Source organism: Theobroma cacao, chromosome 5 (genome assembly GCF_000208745.1).
Source record: "Theobroma cacao cultivar B97-61/B2 chromosome 5, Criollo_cocoa_genome_V2, whole genome shotgun sequence".
In the NCBI taxonomy this organism is placed as follows: domain Eukaryota; kingdom Viridiplantae; phylum Streptophyta; class Magnoliopsida; order Malvales; family Malvaceae; genus Theobroma; species Theobroma cacao.
In genome coordinates, this window is record NC_030854.1 from 26,729,100 (window position 1) to 26,751,794 (window position 22,695).

The 22,695-nt window shown below is 32.4% G+C and overlaps 1 protein-coding gene across 1 annotated transcript in view; it reads right to left on the reverse strand.

Moving 5' to 3' along the window:
- LOC18598935 (insulin-degrading enzyme-like 1, peroxisomal) overlaps positions 1-22,695 on the reverse strand; it is an 89,461-nt gene that overhangs the window by 6,898 nt on the left and 59,868 nt on the right. Inside the window, exons 15-20 of the mRNA XM_018120656.1 lie at positions 11,274-11,376; positions 11,041-11,136; positions 10,765-10,954; positions 10,597-10,658; positions 9,966-10,070; positions 6,987-7,188 (exon numbers count right to left, since the gene is read on the reverse strand). Coding sequence (XP_017976145.1) covers positions 6,987-7,188; positions 9,966-10,070; positions 10,597-10,658; positions 10,765-10,954; positions 11,041-11,136; positions 11,274-11,376 — 758 coding nt within the window. The remainder of the gene's footprint in view (positions 1-6,986; positions 7,189-9,965; positions 10,071-10,596; positions 10,659-10,764; positions 10,955-11,040; positions 11,137-11,273; positions 11,377-22,695) is intronic.

Below are 22,695 nucleotides of genomic sequence, written 5' to 3' on the forward strand. Positions count from 1 at the left end.
AATTGAAAAGAAGTAGGAATAAAAGCAAACACATCAAGTAGATGAGCAAAAAAAGGATCAAAAGATTGTCAATGTCAATACAACCATCCTAGATGAAGAAATGGAATGGGTGAGTTGTAGTGCAATAGGGAGCTTGAAGAAAAAGGTAGCATGTAGTGTGATGCAAACGAAGCTAGCTAATGAAGGGATTGATGTTTGGGTAAGAATACCAGAAGGTTTGATGGTTCTCCTAACATTTGAGGAACAAGGAATGATTGAAACAATCTTAAAGTGCAATATGGTACTTTTTGAGGTTTGGTTGAAGTTGATGGTTCTAGTAGCTTATGCAAGTCAAGAAAAAGAAATTGGCATTTGGGTTAAATTGTGTGAAATCCCTTTACAAGTTTGGTATCTCATTACTTTCAAAGTTATTGCAAAATGTTGGGGAAAATCCATTGGAGTTGATAAAAGAACTTATAAATTAGAGAGGTTTGATCAAGCACTCATGCCTACTAAGGTTAAAAGTAGAGTAAACATTCCTAGTCAGGTGAGTGTAAAGGTTGAAGGTCAAGTGTTCAACAACCTAGTAACTATAATAGGGATGGAAAGGAACTGTGGGTTAGAATGCTATTTAAAGGTAAGGAAATAGCTCAATCCATGGAAAAGAATAAGTATGTAAAGATGGGTCATGGTAGTGATGATGGCAAGGAGAAAGAAGGGCATAGGTGTCGTTGAATAGATGGCACAAGGAATGAGACAACCTAAGGATCAAATATTGTCAGGCGGCGAAAGGTAGAGGCTCTAGAGATTTTTGAAAAAAAAGCTCAAAGGAATAGATAAAAGTAAGGGGACAAAGGACAATGGGCATAAACGGGTGTTCTAATAAGATATGGTTTATAGGCTACAAAATGATGATAGAAACAAAGGATTGTATTGGAAAAGAGAAAAGCATGTAGAAAGAGGGATACAGGAAAAGAGAAAAGCTAACTCACCAAGTCTAAGATTGAAAAAAAAAAAGGAGAAGAAAGAAGATAATTCTAGAATGACTAAAAGGAGTTAGGATAAAAAGTTGCTAGGAATAAAAAAATACTATGAATAAAAGTCAATGGGGAAAACTAGAGAAGAGTCAAGCTAGGAATATAGAATGGTAAAGAAAAGGGCCTTGAAATCAAGTCTTATGGGGCTCAATGGTAATGAACAAAGATAGGACAAAGGTCCATATAGGTTGAATTGTGGGGTTTGGAACTTAGAGATGAGAAACCCATGCACAGTAAAGGGCATAGAATGCACAGATAAAAGCAATGTGGAACGCAGGTTGAAAGAAGATGATGTGGGCCTTTTAAGGGCAAGAAAAAAATTTAAAGGTAAAGCCTGAAGTAATGACCTAATCAGTGGATCAAATGAGATGAAAGAATGGCTTAAGGGTAATGCTCAGGTTAAAACAAAAAAAGGCCTCGCATAAGGAATGCCATAGAAAAATGAAAATCAAATAAAGAAAGGAAAAAATGATGAGAATGATCAAAAGGGTTAGATTGATATGAGGAAAAAGCAAAGAGAAGGGTATTCGAGGAAGAAATAAAGGAAAGTAAAGAAAAAAAGGAAATTAGTATTGGGGAATATGAGTAAGATGAAGGTGATAATGATCAATTATGTAGAAAAGTTGTTAGGACAGTCTTGAATTGTGATTTAATTAGGATTATTTAATTCTAATTAAACTAGTATACTTTATTAAAATAATTTTTAAATCTAGTTAGACTAGAATAACATATCTTAATTATATTAGGATAAGATTATTGTACTTAGCCCCTATAAAAAGACCATATGTGGTTGAAGAATAATCATCATCTAAATTTGAAGAGAGTGATTTGAGTGTACATGGGATAAGGGTTGTGAGTTTGAGACTGTTCTTATAATCTCCTGATTTTTTCTCTTAGTGAATCTTTCTCTGTTGTTGTGCCTGTAGATGTAGGTCATTAAAAGGTTGAACCACGTAAATTTTTGTGTTCTTGTGAGTGTGCTTGATTTCTTTCTTCTTTTATTCTATTGATTGGGTAAGATTTTGGGCAACTCTTTAAAGATAATTTCACAATTTTCACAACAAATTGGTATTAGAGCTTTAAGGTATTGAGTCAATTTGAATCTCGTTATGGCAACTTCGTCGACCAAGTATGAGATTGAAAAGTTTAATGGAAGAAACGATTTCAGCCTGTGGCGTGTTAAGATGCGTGCATTACAAGTGCAACAAAGACTGTTGAAGGCATTGAAGGGAACAAACTATCTTCCTTCAAATTTATCTAATGGTGAGAAAGATGACTTTATGAAAAAAGTACATAGTGCTATTCTCCTAGCTATGTCTGATAAGGTGCTAAGAGAAGTCACGAATGAAGAATCTGTTGTTGCAATGTGGCTTAAACGCGAGAGTATTTATATGATCAAATCCCTGACGAATCAGCTTTATATGAAGCATCGATTGTATACTCTCAAGATAAGTGAAGGTACGTCCGTTAATACCCATATTGATAAATTTAATAGAGTTATTCTTGATTTAAACAATATCGATGTTAAAACTGAAGATAAAGACTTAGCCTTAACTCTTCTATGTTCTTTGCCACCATCGTATGAAAACTTCGTGGATACTATGTTATATGGTCAAAACATTTTCACTTGCGAGGATGTAAGGGCATATTTAAATTTCAAAGAATTGAAGAAGAAAGTTGGAGGTATCCGGAGTGAAAATCAAGCTGAAGGCTTGATTATGAATAGAGGAAAAGATAGAGATAAGGGTATAAACAGAAAAGGTAAATCTAGAGTAAAAGAGAAAACTTGCTAAAATTGTGGTCAGAAAAGGCATTTTCGTCAAGACTGTACCAAATTCAAGGATGATGAAAATATCAATAAGTTTGGAAGTACTACAAACGTGGTTGGAGATGACTTTGATACTTTTGAGGAAGCTGATAGTGTTCTTGTGGTTACTAATGGTAACCTAAAGGATACATGGATCTTAGATTCGGCTTGTTGCTTCCACATATGTCTTAGGCGTGATTGGTTTACAACTTATCAATCTGTTGATATGAGTACTGTACAATTAGGAGATGATTTCTCTCTTTCAGTTGTTGGGATTGGCATAATTCGAATCAAGATGTTTAATGGTATAATAAGGGCACTTGAGTTGAAACATATACCTAACATGAAAAAAGATTTGATATCTTTGAGTTTGTTAGATAAGAAGGGTTACAAATATAGTGGCCAATATGGTGTTTCGAAGGTATTTAAAGGAGACTTCACTATCATGAAAGGTAAATTATTCGGTGGCCTTTATCATTTAGTGAGAAACACGATTATTGGAACTGCTTCTATAGTCTTATCCCATGATTTTGACGATAATGTTACACATTTATGGCATATGAGATTGGGTCATATGAGTGAGAAATGAATTACAAAATTGAGTAAGCATGGTTTACTATGTGGTCAAAAGACTAGGAAGTAAAATTTCTGTGAGTATTGCATTTATGGCAAACAATATCGAGTGAAATTTAGCAACTACACATTGAACCGAGAGTATAATAGACCACATCCACTCAGATTTGTGCTGTCCTTCTCTAGGAATCAAAAGGTGGATCATTATATATGTGGACCTTTATTGATGATTTTTCAAGAAAGGTATGGACATATTTTCTAAAGGCTATAGGTGAAGTGTTAACCACCTTTTTGTATTGGAAGGCATTGATCGAGAAGCAGACTAAGAAAAGGATTGAAAGCTTTTGAACAAACAAAGGTTTGAAATTTTGCAAAGGTGAGTTTGGTCTATTCTACAAAATGAGGATATCGTTAGACATCACACTGTCGTCAGAACACCACATCAAAACGACATTGTAGAATGGATGAAGAAAACACTTTTGGAGAGAGCAGAATACGTGTTCTCTAATCTTGGCCTACCCAAAGTATTCTAGACAGAAGCTATCAACATAGCTTGCTACTTGGTAAATCAGTTTTCATCAACTGCAATTGAATTTAAGACTCCCGAGGAAGTTTGGTCTGGTAAGCATGTTATTACTCTTTATTAAGAATATTTGGTTGTTCTGTTTATGCTCTTGTAAGTGATGGTAAACTTGAGTTGAGGGTGACGGAGTGCATATTCCTAGGCTATGCATATGGGGTGAAAGGTTATCGGTTGTAGTGTGTACTGATTGTAAGTCCCCCAAGTTTATGGTGAGTCGGGATGTTACCTTTGACAAGTTTGCATTACTTTGTGGGATAAAGTCTAGAATTACAAACACATCAGACCAAGAAGTTGGCAAGCAGGTGGAGCTTGAAATCAATGCTTTTGTGACACTGTGGGATGATAGTGAAATCTAGAATGAATTGCAAGAGGTACAAGAATTGGTATATCAACGAAGCATTACTTGTATCAATGATGATTTTGATTTTTATGTTTTATCTGTGGAAGTAGAGATGGATGAGCCTTACTTTTATCATGAGACAATTACATATATCGAGTCTTTTAAGAAGATTGACTCACTATATTAGGATCAAACATGGGAGCTTGTGAAAACACCTAAAGGTACTATTGATGTTGGCTTAATATGTGAAGGAAGTGCAAACAATAGTTATAATGTGATTAGCTTCTCCAATTCAGATTTTACTGGTGATCTAAATAGTAGAAGATCTCGAATGGGGTATGTGTTCATTCTCTCAAGGTCTGTAATTAGTTGGAAAGTATTAGTTGCTTTGTCTACAATTGGAGCTGAAAATATGGCTGTGACCGAGGCAGTGAAGGAGGCTTTATGGTTTCGAGGCTTGGCTAGTGATCTTGGTTTTGGACAAGCATATATACTTGTGTTTTGTGATAGTCAAAGTGCATACACTTGACTAAAAATAAAATGTTTAATGAGAAAACCAAGCACATCCAAGTCAAGTTTAACTTTGTTCGAGAGATTGTTTCTAGATGTGAGATTGTAGTGAAGAAAATAGTTACAACTGAAAATCCAGCAAATATGCTGACTAAGTCAGTTTCTGGAATAAAGTTCAAGCATTGCTTGGACTTGATCGGTGCTCATAGTGCTTGAGACCCTTTGGGGCAATAGCCGTGTTGACAGAGATTGGTTCGTAAGGTGAAGCTTGGTGAATTCAAGCGTAACGTGGAGATTTGTTAGGATAGTCTTGAATTGTGATTTAATTAGGATTGTTTAATTCTAAATAAACTAGTCTACCTTATTAAAATAGTCTTTAAATCTAGTTAGACTAGAATAACATATCCTAATTGTATTAGGATAAGATTATTGTACTTGGGCCCTATAAAAGAACCCTATAGGGTTGAAGAATATTTATCACTTAGATTTAGAGAGAGTGATTTGAGTGTACGTGGGATAAGGGTTGTGAGTTTAAGACTGTTCTTATAATTTTTTGATTTTTTCTTTTAGTGAATCTTTCTTTATTGCTGTGCCCGTGGACGTAGGTCATCAAAAGGCTGAATCATGTAAATTCTTGTGTTCTTGTGAATGTGCTTGATTTCTTTCTTTCTTTATTTTATTGATTGGGTAACATCTTGGGTAACTCTTTAGAGATAATTCCACAATTTTCATAACAAAAGTCAAAGAGGAATAGGAGAAAAGCAAGTTACTTTAGAGTAAGAGGGGAAAAAGTAATGCTACTAGGTATTCGCCAGTGATGGTGAGTGGACAGAAAGCCAAGAGTTGGGGGAAAAATAAAATGAAAGAAAAAAAAGGAATTTGATGAGTGGAACAACATCTTCAAGAGTGAGGTCAAGCAACATTAGAAAGAAACTAAGAAGGATGAAGAACGAAGAGCAAGTGGGACAATGTAGCACAAAGAAGAGTGGAATTGGTAAAGGCTATGAGTCGGATGCAAACATTAGGAAACGAAACTTTGTGCTCTCATAAATGAGGCATAGGAGATTTAGGAATTGAGTAAAAAGTTATGCCTAAATTTACTAAAAGACAAGAAAGAGGTGATATTATGAATTATTTAGTTAGATTCGACAGATGGGGGTTAGAGGAGCTTGTCAGTTCAAGATGAGTAGCTATGCCTTGTCCAAGTTGACAAATGCAAGGGTGGAGGTCCATGGAAGATGTTCACTTAGCATTTTAATTAAAAAAGGGTGTTTTTTGGCTTTAATGATTTATTTTCGATTAAAAGAGACCATTATGAGTTAAAAGAGTTTCCTCTTTTTTGCACTTTCTTGAATTTGCTATTGATATGGTCTGGTTAATGTTATGGGGTTGTGAATTTCTATTTGGTCTTTTGTTTGTTAGTTAGGTTTAGGGTTTCACATACCCTGTTGATGATTTAACCTTTTTGTATGGTTGGAGGAAAAAGTGGGACGACCTACAAGTTTGATCATAGAGGTATTTTGGTGTGGTTAAATCTTCAAAGAGTTGGGCAAGTTGAAAAAAGCATTTGGAAACTGAAGAAGACAGAGGGAAAGATGACAATGGTGTTGGCATGGCAGTGCAGTCAAGCTTCTTTTATGCTTCTTCAAGCTGTTGTTGGGTTCTGTTATAGGTGTAGTTTTTGTACTACCTTGGATTTGTTTTCTTTGTCTTTTGATCATCACACTTAGGTCTTCAATAGTCCTTTGAAAAGGTTTTTTGTTTTTGAGCTTTGAAGGAATCTTACAAAGGATGTGCTTTTGATTGGTGTTGTCAATTGCTTTTTGAGCAACCACTTTGTTTTCGCAAGTGTTCAGGGTTATGTTTCACCAAAGCTAGATTTTTTATGCCCATAGAAGTCCTAGACTAACACAGTTCAAGACTAGTTATGGCATACTAGCTTATGGGTCAATAATAAAATCCACTTTTCAAAAAAAAAAATTTTTGGGTCGTCTCATGGACACTTCCAATAAAGCTTTAACTTATTTCTTTTAAAGAGATTATATGTGTGTGTGTGTACACACACATATGTATAATATAATGAAATATAATGTAAAATTTTTGTTTGATTTCTAACTTTTTTATTGATGCAACATAGGGAAGAAGCATAGAACAAACCTGCTATGAAACATTCCAAAAAAGCACTTGAGAACATAATTGGAGTAAATTTGACAAGGTCTTCTGCTTCCAAATTAGGTAAAACATCAAGTTTCTCCTTCCAAGGCCATTTTATATCCCTCAATATTAATGATCGATACTCAGTAGCTAGCTGAGAGGGTTTTTCATATTTGAAGTTGGAAATGCCCTTTGTCATCATTTCCTGATAAAAAGAAGAAACGACATGATAAAACAAAAGGCTACAAACACATTCAATTAATACTTGCCATAATGATGATACTTGTCATATTAGATGTTTTATTAGCTACGGAGCCAATAAGTTAATTTCCCTTTTTTTTATGTGAATTCCCAACCATGGTCAGCGCCAATCTAAAGTAGTTAAATGGAAACGTGCTGAAAGCTCTTCAAACTTAGATTGGCTTTAAAATTGGTCAAAATTTTGGAATTTTTAAAAATTCCAAAATTCTGCTGGATAAGCATGTCTAGATAATTCTGAACTCATTCATAAGATATCGTACGATGGAAGGACTACCTAAACGACTATGTAAAGTAGCTCAACATAGATAGGCTTGAGCAACGACTCACGAACCCAACAATCAGGCTATTCCATTGGAATTTTGAGTTCAACCTCTCTCGCCTCAAACCACTTGAATGGAACCCATATTGGTAGCCATCGCTAATAAGGAGCTGCAGCCAAAACCAAACATCTATTGGGAAGACTCCTAAGACCCATATGACCTTAGTGATGACTCTGACCAAAATGACTTCTTCATTAATGAGATAAGATGAGGCCCAACCAAACACCCAAAGAAACAATCCAATTAGAGATGTCAAACGGGTAAAGTATTTGCTAATTTTGAAATATCCAAACTCGAACCTAATTAATAAATGGGGTACTTGAACCCTACAATTACCCAAATATTTTTTAAATTTACTATCCTAACTCGAACCCTAATACATACCCATTACTCGAATCCATTTAAAAACCCAATTATGTAAAAATATTATTAAAATGTTTTTCATGGGTACCCAATTATCGAACTTGAATCCGTACTCGTATCTATATATAATAATATTTTCATCCATATTCCATATAATTCACTAATAATTACATTTATAAAAGCATACAAACAATAAAATTTAAATTTAAATAATCAAAAACAAATATCTCAAATATCAACTTAAATAACTAAAACAAATATCAAAACGAATATCCAAACAACAACTTAAGCAACATTACAAGTTTAATTAACTATATGGGTTTGTCCTTAATTACATGAAATTAAAAAAATAGTTAAGTTCCAAAACTATTCTAATCTCAGAACTTTTCTTTAAGTATATATTTTATAAGTTTATATAAATAAAAGTATATACATTATAATTAATAATTTTATAAGTTATAATTTTTGTAACGTTAATACAAAATAAAAAGTAAATATGTTTATATTTAAAGTATATATACTAAAAGTCTAAAATATAATAGTAATTATATTCTTTATAAATTAACACAACATATATAATATATATTAAAAGATATTACAAGTAAATTACTAATCATAGTTTCATGAATTAATTTAATTAACAATATGGGTTTGCCTTTAATTACATGAAATTAAAAAAAAAACATAATCAAGTTTAGGTATAGAGTACCTAAAAGGTGGTACTTGAATCCGATATAAGTAGTGAAATTACTGCTCAAATCCTACTTGAACTTGATTATAAGGTATCTTAGCCCTATATAATTAGGTCAGGTACCGTGCATACCCATCGCCATCCCTAAAGCCAATCCTAACCAAGCATGTTCCAATGCTTCTCAACCAAACACTATGGAACAAGACATTCCTATTGAACAATAAATTGATGGTCTCCCATCAAAATTAGCTTGGACATTTGGGATATGATTTTACTCCAAGAGCAAATAATTCTCACCTCAACCTCCCAAATGACCGTGATTAAGGAAATTTTTAGATTAAAATATGTTAAATTAAGTGTGCCAATGTGATTAAGTACGTTAAGTGTGACCTACTAAGTATGTGGGCCTTGCCTTTCCTACATCAAATGGCATGAAGTTTGTATTCTTGTTGTACACAACAAACGCGCCTCCAACAAAAGACGAGAAAAGCGTATCAAAAGAAATGTCACCTTGCAAAATGTGTCATGTCAAAAAGATTGTACTACAAGATGAAGCTCATTTGTCCTCTAATATTTGCTTTAGAATCTACTTTATTAAAGATATGTATGAGCTTTTTTTTTTTATGTCTTGTCAAGTTACTTTCACCCACATGAATGAATAGTAATTATTGTGTCTTTGTGTAACTCTTTAATGCTTATATGAGGTAATTCTTTCCTTATGTACGAAACGCCTTTTAGTTTTCTAAGCTTGTAAGAATTCTTGTGAAATATAAAAAATGTGCTTCTAAATTTCTCCCTTTTGTTTACCTTTTCCTACTACTAGTGACTTAGTATAAAAATTATTGCTCATATTTAGTAAGAATGACATTAATCATATGTTTTATAATTGTCACTTCGATAGATTCTTTGCATCAAAATTTCATGAAATTGATTATCAATCACTATATTACTACAGATTTAGTGTTGTAGCTAAGCTGATCGTATCTTGTTACTGTAGCATGACTTTATATTGTCATAGAAATTCGATTTTAACTAAACCGTGTTGTCAAGAAAGTGTTTAAAAGTTAAAAGTCAGCTAAAATACGTTGATTTATGATTAGTGCTAGCTTACAATTTACCACGTTCGTTACGCGGATTAATGACATATTTGATTGGGGATCCCCGCTTCTATAATTAATTGAATAAAATATTTCTTAGTTCCTTACCTTTTTTAATTCTTCTTTTTTTCATTTATGAGTTATTTGTTTTATTTTGAATTCATATATATCATTTAACAAGGAAAAGTGAAATAATGAAAGGAGAGAAATCATGAGATTATATAAAAACACCTAAATTTTCAATCATTACCTTGATTATAGCAAACCTGTCGCGTTTCACTTCAAAATTTGCAATCTTATCAACTACAGTTTCCAGCAGAATGTTCAACTTGTCATTATAACCAAACACTGTCACCTATATATAGAAGAAAACCACTAAGTTAGGAACATACAACATATTAGAAAATATATAAGAAATGATGCATACTAATTCTACATTCCTTGGACATGTGCATGCACAAACACATCTAGAGAATGAGCAAGAAATTAGTTTACTTTACTAATTTTTAATAATAAAATAGTCTTAGATCATAATTTTCAAATTAAGGAGTGTTTCGAGCACCTATCCTGCTAAATTTTGCACATTTACATGTAGCTTGTAGGATACGATGATATCATATAATTTTATTCTCCTTTCTTCAAAATCTTGCATAATAATATACTTGAATATTTAATTCAATATTATAAATACATATATATTTCAACTCAAATAATTAGATTCACATCTTTCTTTTTTCAAATAAAAAAAAATCTTGTCAATATTAGCACCGTATATTGAGATTTTATATAAAATATCCTCAATTAAATCGAGGCTTTGCCATATACCAATAGCTACTCCTATATTACAAATGCGAAATGGAAAATGAGAGGAGCAAAATTACCTTAAAACCTCTGTCTGTGCGTGATGTATAATAATGAAGGCCAGCAATTTGAGCGTCGTAAGCTGAAACATAGAGGATAAGACAAGGCTTTTGTCAAGAAGGGGGATCGAGCTTTTGAGTGTTGAGAAAAGACAAAGAAACCAAAACTGCATGAGACTAGTAATTTACCGTGTTCATTCAAGTAATCCTCCAACAACTGTACAAAAATGTTGGCAAGAACTTCAGCTTGAGGAGAATCTCTAACATGGGGACAGTTGAATTCTATATTAACAAATGCCTTAGGTACGGAGAACATTGTATCTGGCTTGTACCATAGTTTTGAATAGGATGACTTTCTTAACAATACTGGGAACTTGACCTGCTCAATGGGATCCATTTAAAGGTTAATTCATCGCTATATCAGAGTGGCTAGAGTTGGGATTGATAAAAACGATCACAACAAACCTTTTCTTGAGCAACCTTAAGAGACAAGTTTGTGGGTATGAACATATTTGGGGCTGGTAGCTGCAAATTATCACTTGGCGCTGATGACATCCATTTCTGTAATCAAATCAAAGGTTCCATCAAGAACCTTTCTCTTCACAGGAGACTTATAAAATATATAGAGAGGGTAGTAAACAAATGGAACTCTACAAAGTTGTTATATAAAAATATAATGGGTAAGATCAACAGCAGACCTGAATCATCGAAGTAGTGATTTTTTCAACAGTATATGCAGTACCGAACCATGGCTCAACCTTATCTGTGTCTCCTTCAAATTTCTTCGACTTCCAGAATATTCTGTTAAACAGAGATCGTATTAGATACAAAACAAAAACCGATTCACTTGTAAATTAATTGAACTATTATTTTATACATGGTCGATGGAGTATCTAAACTTCACAATCGACGGATTAGATAGTTGATGCATATCTATATTTAAGAAACTAGAAAATTAATATAATGAATCTACGCATTTGATTCTCTTCTCTCTCCCTCTCTCTCTCTCTCTCTCTCTCTTCCTATACATATATATATATATATTATATATATATATATATATATATTCATGCTCAATTTGATTTAAATCTTCCTCTCCAAAATCAAATATATATATCTTATTAATTAAATATATATAGATATGACAATATTTTAACTCATAGAATTTAAAAACTCAATTGTGGGTATATAAAATATAATCCAAATTAAGATATATACTAGATAATAATATGACAAGCTTAGATGGGATTTCATAAAGGATACTCTATGCGATATTGGCTTTTCGACTCAGTTTATTGACATTATTGCACAAAGTTCGCAAGGATGTAGTACTCAAATTATCTGAAATGGTTCTCTTATAGACTCCTTTTTACCTTCAAAAGGAATACGATAAGGGGACTCTTTTCTCCTTATTTTTTTGTTTTATGTGTGGAAAGATTATCACATGGCATTAACTTGGTAGTCGACACTGGTTTATGGAAATCGTTCCAATTCAAAAATGGAGGACTAACGAAATCGCATATACTTTTTGCAAATGACTTAAACTTATTTGATGAAGCTTCGGAACAATAGCTAGATGTCATAATGGAAGTTTTTGACACGTTTGGTAGAAGCTTGGGGGAGAAGGTGAATCATAGTAAAATTGTCTTTTATTATGCTCGAAATGTGGGTAATAATCTATTGCGCCACTTGGAACAGAGGTTAGGTTTCTCTCTAACACATGATTTAGGGACTTATCTCGACATTCCAATCAACCATGGTTGGAGATGTCTCAAGCATTATCAATATATGGTGGAAAGGGTGCAAAAGAAGTTGACTGGGTGGAAAACCAATACGTTATTCTTTGTTGGCCGCTTGACATTGGTTCAATCAATTTTGCTCTCAATGTCATGCTATGTCATGAAAGCATTAGTAATACTTCAAGCTATCTATGAGAAAATAGGAAAAAAAAATTGTATGATGTTTTTTTGGGGCTCCATGGGGTTAATAGGAAAATTCATCTTGTTAAATGCGCATAGATATGTAGGCCAAAAAAGTTTAGTGGCTTAAGAATTTGAAAATTGTGAAAGATGAATAATGCTTTTCTTATGAAACTAGGGTGGTCCATCATTGACAACCCTCACAAACTATGGTTTGCATTATGAAAGCTAAATACAGAGTTACAATGGCAATGATTCCTGAGGTTAGGAACATTCCTTGGGCTTCCCTTATATGGTGTTGGTGTATATTAGGTTTAGATGGAATTTAAGGAATCGACAAAATTGACTTCAAGATAAGCCTTTTAATAGATGCTATTTTGAAGACTTATTTCGTCTTCATCACTCAATATTAAAAAGGGAATTATGCAAATAGCTTTAGGGATAGAATGAATAACATCTAACTTTGTCTTTGCACTTTATGAGAGTAGACCGCTAGATACACTCGAGGGTTTGCAAAGTTGTTTGACCTTAAAGTCTACTTTCGGTAGCAAGTAGATTATAAGGAACTTGGATTCTTTTGATAGATGATAGGACCTAAAGTGTTTATGTTTACTTGCAGAACTTAACACTTCTATTGCTTATTAACTTTTCTACTCTTGTCTTGTTTGTTTTTTTGTGTGTCAGAATGGTTGGTAGCAAGTCTTTTATATAGACTTATAAGTGTCTCTTCTCAAGGACACAACCCTTTCATTAAGGCATCTTTTTGTCTTAAAGATACCTTTGCGTTTTACAAGATTGTTTCAATAATCACCTTATGAAAGGACAATCATTCATTCCATAAGATATAATCTTTGATCTACAATATGAAAAGATAACTTTTCATAACCAAACTTTTGAGCTATTGTGTTTTTTCAATTATCTCATAACTTTTGGATTTAGAAGTGTGTTTTTAATATGTCACTTTACTAAGAGATATAACTATTCACATGAAAAACCCGTTTACAATCCAATAGTCATATTATGTCACTTTATGTGACATAACCTTTGAGCTAAGATAGCTTTCCATTATGTGAGACAACCTTTTATTTTGAAAATACACCAACATATGGCGGGTCATTGATCGAGTTTTGCTTACAATAGTGGAGAATACTCAATGGTCAATTAGCTTGAGTAGAGAAGTAAATTTCTAATATGATTATTGGACTACAAGATAGAGGATTATTGATTTTGTTAAGAATAACTGTTGACTCCGTATGTTTTTTATGATAATAAAAAATTTTCTTCATTCATTAATGTCTAACTTTATTAATTAAGTGTGCAGGATAAAGTAAATTCCCTCAATGAAATGAATGATTAAAAGTAAGATCATATCATAGATAAGCTAATAAATTAAAGTAAGAAAAATGGAAAGAATTTGTGAAGACAACGCTTTTGTAATTGATTATCAAAAAAGCCTTAATCAACTAAGGAATGGATAGGCTATAACTTAAAGGAAAACAAAAAAATATTAATCAATTAACACTAGACTTAACTAATTAAGAACGTGCTGAACAAAGCAAAATAGAGGTGTGCTAATCGGTTAAGGCGTGGGGTTTATCGATTAAAGCACAAGACTTGAAGAATCTTCAAGTGCCAAAATTCAAATTCCTAGTGAAGGTGGTCGTTGGATGGAGCCAAAAGGGAGTGCAAATTCGAAGAGTTTTTAATTAATTAGAGTTGGTGGTAATCGAGTACGGCTAAATGAAGTAAAGCTTCAATCAATTAAGGGGAGAGTTAACTAGTCAAAAGAAGTTTGCTGAAAAAGAGAAACTTAGAGACAAAGATCTCTTAATCGGTTAGAGTCTCTTGTAATTAGTTAGAGCAAAAAACACAGCAGTAAGATAGTGTAAGACAAAGAAGCTATAATCGATTAGAGTTATCTGTAACCAGTTAACGTAACACTGTCTACCTATTCGAAAAGAGTCACTAGAAGATAAAATAATGGCTAGTAATGGCTAGAAACTATCTCTAATGACTAGAATTAGTCTACCAAGTATTTAAAGCCTTTATAACATTCAAAAATCATATAGAGAAGCTACCAAGAGTGATTTTGAGCTAAAAACATCCAAAAACCTTCTCTTAACACTCGTATTCCACTCCTATCTTTGTAAAAGTGTTTGTGTTGAAGCTTGTACAACTTAGATCAATAAGGTGATCATATATACCTCTTTTTATCTTCTATTTCTTGTTTACTTAGAGTGTGCGAGACACTTTAAGAGGTAGTCTAAGTTAGGGTAAGCTTAGGACTTGTTGTAAAAGAATTAGAGCTTGGATTAAAAGTTCACCTTGTAAAAGTTTGGTGGAAGCTGTTAATTTCACTGGTTTTAGTGAAGTGGATGTAGATCAGGTAGACCGAACTAGTATAAATATTGTGTTTAATCCATACAAAGACTTTTCAAGGTTACATACTTTCCTTTCTTGACCAAGAAAGACAAATTCTTCGAGTTGGTCCATATACACCTCTTTATCTAACTCACAATTTAGGAATGTTGTTTTAACATCCATTTGGTGAATTACCATCTTTTGTATAAATGCAAGTGCTATAAGCACTTTAATTGTAGCTATTCTTGCTACTAGTGCATATGTACCAAAATAATCAACACCTTCTTTTTGTTAAAGCCCTTGGCCACTAGCCTTGCTTTAAATTTATCTATGGTTCCATCAACTTTCATTTTCTTTTTGAAAATCCATTTACAACTTATAGGCTTGGAACTTGGTGGAAGGTCTGCCAATTTCCAATTTTTATTTCCAATTATCAAGTCTATCTTATCTTGTATTGCTGCCTTCCAAAATGAAGCATTTCGAGACCACATTGCCTCCTCATAAGTTTAAGGATCACTTTCACCTTCTATATTAAAGCAATAAGGTAAGTATTCATATGTTTCTTTTCTTGTACCTTTTACTAAGTACATGAGGAAATAGGATCCATATGTCTTTGCTTTTCTACATTTTTTGCTTCTTTAAAGCTCAACATTTTCCTTATCATTTTATAAAAGTTTATCACTTCCATTACTAGTTCTTTAGATCTTGGAATTGAATTGAATCTTGTTTCATCAAAGATTGCATTCCTTGACTCTATGATTATATTAATGGGATATGAATCATTGGGCTCAATCACCATGAACCGATATGCTTTACTATGTTCAGCATATCTTATAAATATTCATTTAATTCATTTTTCATACAATTTCCTTTTCTTTGGTTTTGGAACTTTTACTATGACTCGACATCCCCAAATTTTTAAATAATTAAGGTTTGGCTTTCTTTTTTTCCATGAATCATAAAGAGTAATTTAACTTCTTTTGTTTGGGATTCTATTTAGTATGTGGCAAGCCATTAAAAAGGCATTGCCCCAAAATCTTTTTCCCAAACCGGAATTCAAAAACAATGCATTGATAATTTTTTAAGAACTTGATTCTTATGTTTTGCTACATCATTTTGTTCTGGTGCGTATGGAGCAGTAATCTCATACATAATACTAGTGGACTCAAAGTACTTGGGATCGTAATGCTCACCTCCTTTATCACTTTGTACACATATGATATGCAATTCACAATGCAACTCAATTTCATTTTTATATATTCTAAATTTCTCCATTACTTAATCTTTAGCACACGACAAGTAAACATGACAATATCTAGAGAAGTCATCTATAAATGTTACAAAGTATTTCTTTCTACCAATAGATGGAGTACTATGCATGTCACAAACATCGAAGCGTATTAATGCAAGCAATTTTGAGTTTCTTTCTACCTGAAGAAATGAGCTTCTTGTGATATTAGTAACCATGCATGTATTACACATATCATTATTTCCATCAATATTAGGTATCAACTTTAATTTAACCATATCATGCATTCTTCTATAATGGACATGACCTAATCTATTATGCCATAAATTAGATAATGCTACTTTAGTATCATGAACATTAAATGAGGCATCAATATCAGTAGAATTGGTAGCATTATTATTAATATTGAGCTTAAACATGTTTTTACATTAGTATCCACTTCCCAAATATTATCCACCTTTTGTAAAATGAACTTATTCTCCTCAAATACTAATTTGAAGCCATACTTATTTAGCAAGCCACCTGACACAAGATTTTTTTCTAACATTTGGTATATAAAAGACATTATTTAATTTAAGTATTTTTTCAAAAGTAAACATGAGTTCCACAGTGCCTTTTCCTTTCACTTGTGTAGTGGAGGAATTTTCCATGTACAACACGGTTCCATCATTAACCGCTTCCAAGGACTTGAAGAAACTCTTATCCTTACATACATGTTAGTTGCACCAATGTCAATCCACCATGCTTCATCATCTTGGAGAAGATTAACCTCAGAAATTATAGCAACAAACTTGTTGTTGTTCACACCTTATGTTTTTTATTTCAAAAGTCTACATTTTGTCTTGAAATGTCCAAAGAATGGGCCTTTTTTGTTCTTTTGATCTTATTACTTTTATCGTTCATATCAACAGAATGTTTTCTTTTGTTGTATGAAACCAGCTTGTTTGATGATTTGTGTTCCATTATATGGACCTTTGAAGTCTCAAGATTCTTTCCATTCGAATCTTTTTCTTTTTCACATCTTGCTTGACTTTTTCTTGTTTGCGATAATCTTCTTTTATTTGAAGATGATTGCTAAGTTCCTTGAGAGACATCTCTTCTTTCTTATGTTTTAGGGTTTTCTTAATGTCTCACCACGAATAGGGAAGTTTATCAATTATAGAAGACACCAAAACAGCTTTATCTATATTAAAATTATACTGCTAAAAGCTATTAAGCATGCATTAAAGCTAAAAAAATTGATTCATCTCAAAATGATCATCTATGTGTGTGACAAAATACTTCTTTCCAACCAATGTGCTTTTATTATGCATGTCACACACAATATCATTCATATCAAGGAAAGAAAACTTATCTTACAATTCGATATACAAACATTTTTCCACAAACAAATCTAGTCCATGGTTCTTTCTTTGTTAACATCAAATCGATCTAACTTTTTCCAACGAATAAAGTTTCCTTCTTCAATGCGGTCTAGCTTGACAATGTTGATATCCATCTCTTTTAGTGAAGTCATTTTGAATTCCAATTCCATGAAATATAAATTTTAAAACTATTGGTGCATATGGGGTTTAGTTGGAATTCAAGGAATTAGCAAAATTGACTTCAAGGTGAGCCTTTTAATAGATGTTATCTTTAAGACCTATTTCATCCAACCACTTAGTATGCAAAAGGGGAATTATGGGAATAGCCTTAGAGATACAATGTAGCCATCGTCTAACTTCATCTTTACACTTTATGAGAGTAGGCTGCTAGATACACTTGAGGGTTTGTAAAGTTGTTCAGTCTTAAAGTTTACTTTCTACAGCAAGTAGATTATAAGGAATTTAGATTTCTTTGATAAATGATGAGAACTGAAATGTTTATGTTTATTTGCAGAACATAACACTTTTATTGCTTCTTAACTCTTTTGCTTTTGTCTTGTTTGTTTTTGGTGTGTCAAAATGATTGGTAGCAAGTCCTTTGTATAGGCTTGCAATGTTCTTCTCGAAGACATAACCCTTTTATTAAAGCACCTTTTTGTCTTAAAGATACTTTTACATTCTACAAGATACAATCATTGGATATTGGTATTGTATCAATAATCACCTTATGAAATGACAATCATTCATTCCATAGGACATAATCTTTGAGTTACAATATAAAAAGATAACTTATCATATCTAAACTTCTGCTATGGTATTTTTCCAATTGTCTCATAACCTTTGGATTTGGAAATGTGTTTTCAATATGTCACTTTACCGAGAGACATAACTAGTCACATGAAAAACTTACAACCTAATAGTCACATTTCGTCACTTTATGTGACATAACCTTTGAGTTAAGATAGTTTTCTATTATGTGAGACAATCTTTTATTTTGAAAATACACTAACATATGGCGGGCATTGATCGAATTTTGCTTGCAATAGTGGAGAATACTCGATGGTCAATTAGCTTAAGTAGAGAAGTAAATTTCTAGCATGATTATTGAACTACAAGAGGGAAGATTATTGATTTTGTTAAGAATAACTATTGACTCCATATGTTTTTTATGATAACAAAACATTCTTCATTCGTTAATGTCTAACTTTATTAATTAAGTGTACAGGATAAAGTAAATTCCCTCAATGAAATGAATGATTAAAAACAAGATCATATCATAGATAGGCTAATCAATTAAAGTGAGAAAAATGGAAAGAATTTGTGAAGACAACGCTTTTGTAATTGATTATCAAAAAGCCTTAATCAGCTAAGGAATGACTAGGCTATAAGTTAAAGCAAAACAGAAAAATGTTAATCAATTAACACTAGACGTAACTAATTAAGAATGTGCTGGACAAAGCAAAGTTGAGGTGTGCTAATCAGTTAAAGTGTGGAGTTTATCGATTAGAGCACAAGACTTGAAGAATCTTTAAGTGCCAAAATTCAAATTCCCAATGAAAGTGACCGTTGATGGAGCCAAAATGAAGGAGTGCAAATTCGAAGAATTTTTAATTGATTAAAGTTAGTGGTAATCGATTAAGGCTAAAGGAAGTAAAGCTTCAATCAGTTAAGGGGAGAGTTAACCAGTCAGAGGAAGTTTGTTGAAGAAGAGAAGATTGGAGACAAAGATCTCTTAATAGGTTAGAGTATCTTGCAATTAGTTAGAGTAAAAAATACAATAGTAAGATAGTGCAAGGCAAAGAAGCTGTAATCGATTAGAGCTGTCTATAACCAGTTAATGAAACACTGTCTGCCTATTTGAAAAGAGCCACTAAAAGATAAAATAATGGCTAGTAATGGCTAAAAATTGTCTCTAACGACTAGAATCAGTCTACCAAGTATTTAAAGCCTCTTTAACATTCAAAAATCACATAAAGAAACTACCAAAAGTGATTTTGAGCTGAAAACATCCAAAACCCTTCTCTTAATACTTGTATTCCACTTCTATTTTTGTAAAAATGTTTGTGTTGAAGCTTGTACAACTTAGATCAGTAAGGTGATCATTTGTACGTCATTTTATCTTCTATTTCTTATTTACTTAGATTGTCCGAGATACTTTAAGGGATAGTCTAAGTTAGGGTAAGCTTAAGACTTGTTGTAAAAGAATTAGATCTTAGATTAGAAGCTCACCTTGTAAAAGTTTGATAGAAGCTGTTAATTTCACTGGTTTTAGTGAAGTGGATGTAGATTAGCTGGACCAAACTACTATAAATATTGTGTTTTGTCCACTTCTCTTAACCTCCCTTTACTTGATATTTGACTAACTTAACAAGTTTTCAAACCATCCATCTTATATCTTCTAAATGGATTTTAAATTTCAAAAGTTGCCTTCAAAAATATTTTTAAGTGCTATTCACCCCATCTCTATCACTCTTTATAGGACCAACAAGTGGTATCAGAGCCAAACTCTTGATTTTAAAGGTTTAACATCTTAAAGGCAAGATCCAATGGCCGCCCAAAATTTTAATGTGGCTGAGGGTCAATTCACAAATAAGCCTCCTCTATTTGATGTAACAAACTATTGATTTTAAAGTATTAAGATCTCCATTTCAAGACTGTTGATTATGAAATGTGAGATGTCATCACTAATGGTCCTTATGTCACTTTCAAGACTAAAGATGAGTGGATTGAAGCTGAAATGAGAAAAGTACAAATAAACTTTAAAGCGATAAACACTCTCCATTGTGCACTCAATTTTAATGAGTTCAACAAAGTTTCTACTTATACAATAGCTAAAGAAATCTAGGAGAAGTTGAAGATCATTCATGAAGGGACTTCACAAGTTAAGGAGTCCAAGATTGCTCTTTTTACTCACAACTACGGGATGTTCAAAATGGAACCAAGAAAAGACATCACAACCATATATGATCGATTCACCAACATTGTCAATAAGCTCAAGCAACATGGGAAGGAAATTCCTAAACATGAAGTGGTGAAAAGGTTGCTTAAAAGCTTACCAAAGGCTTGGAAGGTAAAGGTGACAACAATTCGAGAAGCCAAAGATCTTAATGGCATCACCCTAGATGAGATAAATGGCTCACTCCTCATATATGAGTAAGAGATGAAGGAAAAAGAAGAAAGGAAGGAAACTAAGGAAGAAATAAAAGTAAGAGCTAACTTTTGCTTAATGGCCAAAGATGAAGAACTTGAGGTAATTTCTGATTTTTCTAATATTTCCTTTGATGAATTTCAAGATGAGCATAATTGTTTATATGTTGAATTTGAGAAGTTAGCTTTAAAGTATAAGGTTTTGAAAAAGAAAGCTTTATCTTTAAATGATGAATTAGAAAAGATTAAATGTGATTTCAAATTTACTTTTGATTAAAGAAATATTTTTCAAATTAAGCTGGAGCATTCCAAAATAGATTTTGAATCTTTGAAGTTGGAACTAGAGAGCAAAAATGGGGCCTTGCAAAAGTCATTGGATGAGAATATTGCTCTTAAAGCTTAAATAGAAGTGAGATCAAAATTAAAGTAGTTCAAAGAACAAAAATAAAAAAGAAATGTTATTTTTAGAAGGAAAAATGATGCATTTTCATTCCATTGTTATGCTTGTGGCAAGAGAGGTAATATCTTTTATGATTGTTATCGTGAGGATAATAACCTCCCTAAAACTAAGTTGGTTTGGGTGCCTAAAGGTTCTTATATGCTACTAATCCTCAAAGACTTATCAAAGTATGGGTACCTTTGAAAAAAAAAATTATTTTGTAGGTTGAGCAAGAGTAAAAGGAATAATATTTGAAAGCTCAACCAAAGGAGAAGCAGCCTTGGTACTTGGATAATGGTTGCTCAAGGCACATGGCCAGAAATGAGAATTTGTTCGTTAAGCTTGATAAAAAGAAAAGCGGTAGTGCCTCTTTGGGTTACAACTCTAAAGGTATTAGCCAAGGAATTGGAACCATTAGTAACACTTCTTAAACTATAATCAAGCATGTTTCATTTGTTGAAAGTCTAAAACATAACTTGTTAAGTATTAGTGAAGTTCGTGATAGAGGATTTGGAATTTGCTTTGATTGTCATGTATGCCATGTGATTAACATTGACATTGACATTAACAAAGTTGTATTCATTGGAATAAGATTTGAAAATGCTTAAGTGATTTTTCTTGATGAAATTAATATCCAAAATGAGTCTTATCTTATGGCCAATGATGTGTGTGATAGTTGATTGTGGTGTAGAAGAATAGGACATACTAAAATGGACACATTTTCAAAGATTAGAAAAAAAGATTGGGTTATTGAACTGTCAAAGATTTCTTTTTAAAATGATAAAGTTTGTGATGCATGTCCATTTGGAAAACAAGTAAAAAGTTCTTTTAAATCAAAGAAGGTGATTTCAACTATTGCACATTGACTTGTTTGGACCTATTGATGTTATTAGCATAAGGGCAAAGCATATGGTTTTGTTATTATTGATGATTACTTTAAGCATACTTGGTTGTATTTCTTTGCTCACAAAGATGATGCATTGCATGCTTTTGTTAAACATTGTTAGAAAGTGCAAAATGAGAAAGGGGTTTCAATTGTTAGCATTAGAAGTGACCATGGTGGTGAATTTGAAAATTGTGAATTTGAAACATTTTGCAATAAACATGGCTTTGATCACAATTTTTCAACCCCTAGAACTACACGACAAAATGGAGTTGTAGAGAAAAGATAGGACATTGAAGGAAATGGCAAGAACAATGCTTTGAGAAAACAATTTGTCCAAATACTTTTGGACTGAAGCTATAAACAAAGTCTCCTTCATTTTAAATAGAGTTTCCATTAGGCTTATGATTTCAAAATCCCCTTATGAACTTCACAAAGGAAGAAAACCAAACATTTCACATTTATGGAGTTTTGAATGTAAATTCTTTATTTAAAAAAATGGAAAACACACCTCCGAAAAGTTTGATGCTAAGAGTGAAGAAGCTATTTTCTTAGGTTATGCAATTAATTCTAAAGCTTATAGATTATTTAACAAAAAAAATTAGTTATAAAAGAATTTATTAATATTATTTTTTATGAGACTAATGTTGCACCAAGAAAGGTAGTGTATGATGATTATGTAGATGATATTAAGGAGAAAATGAAAAAGATGAACTTCAAGAACAAAGAAGATAAAGAAAATTAACAATTTTTGATGA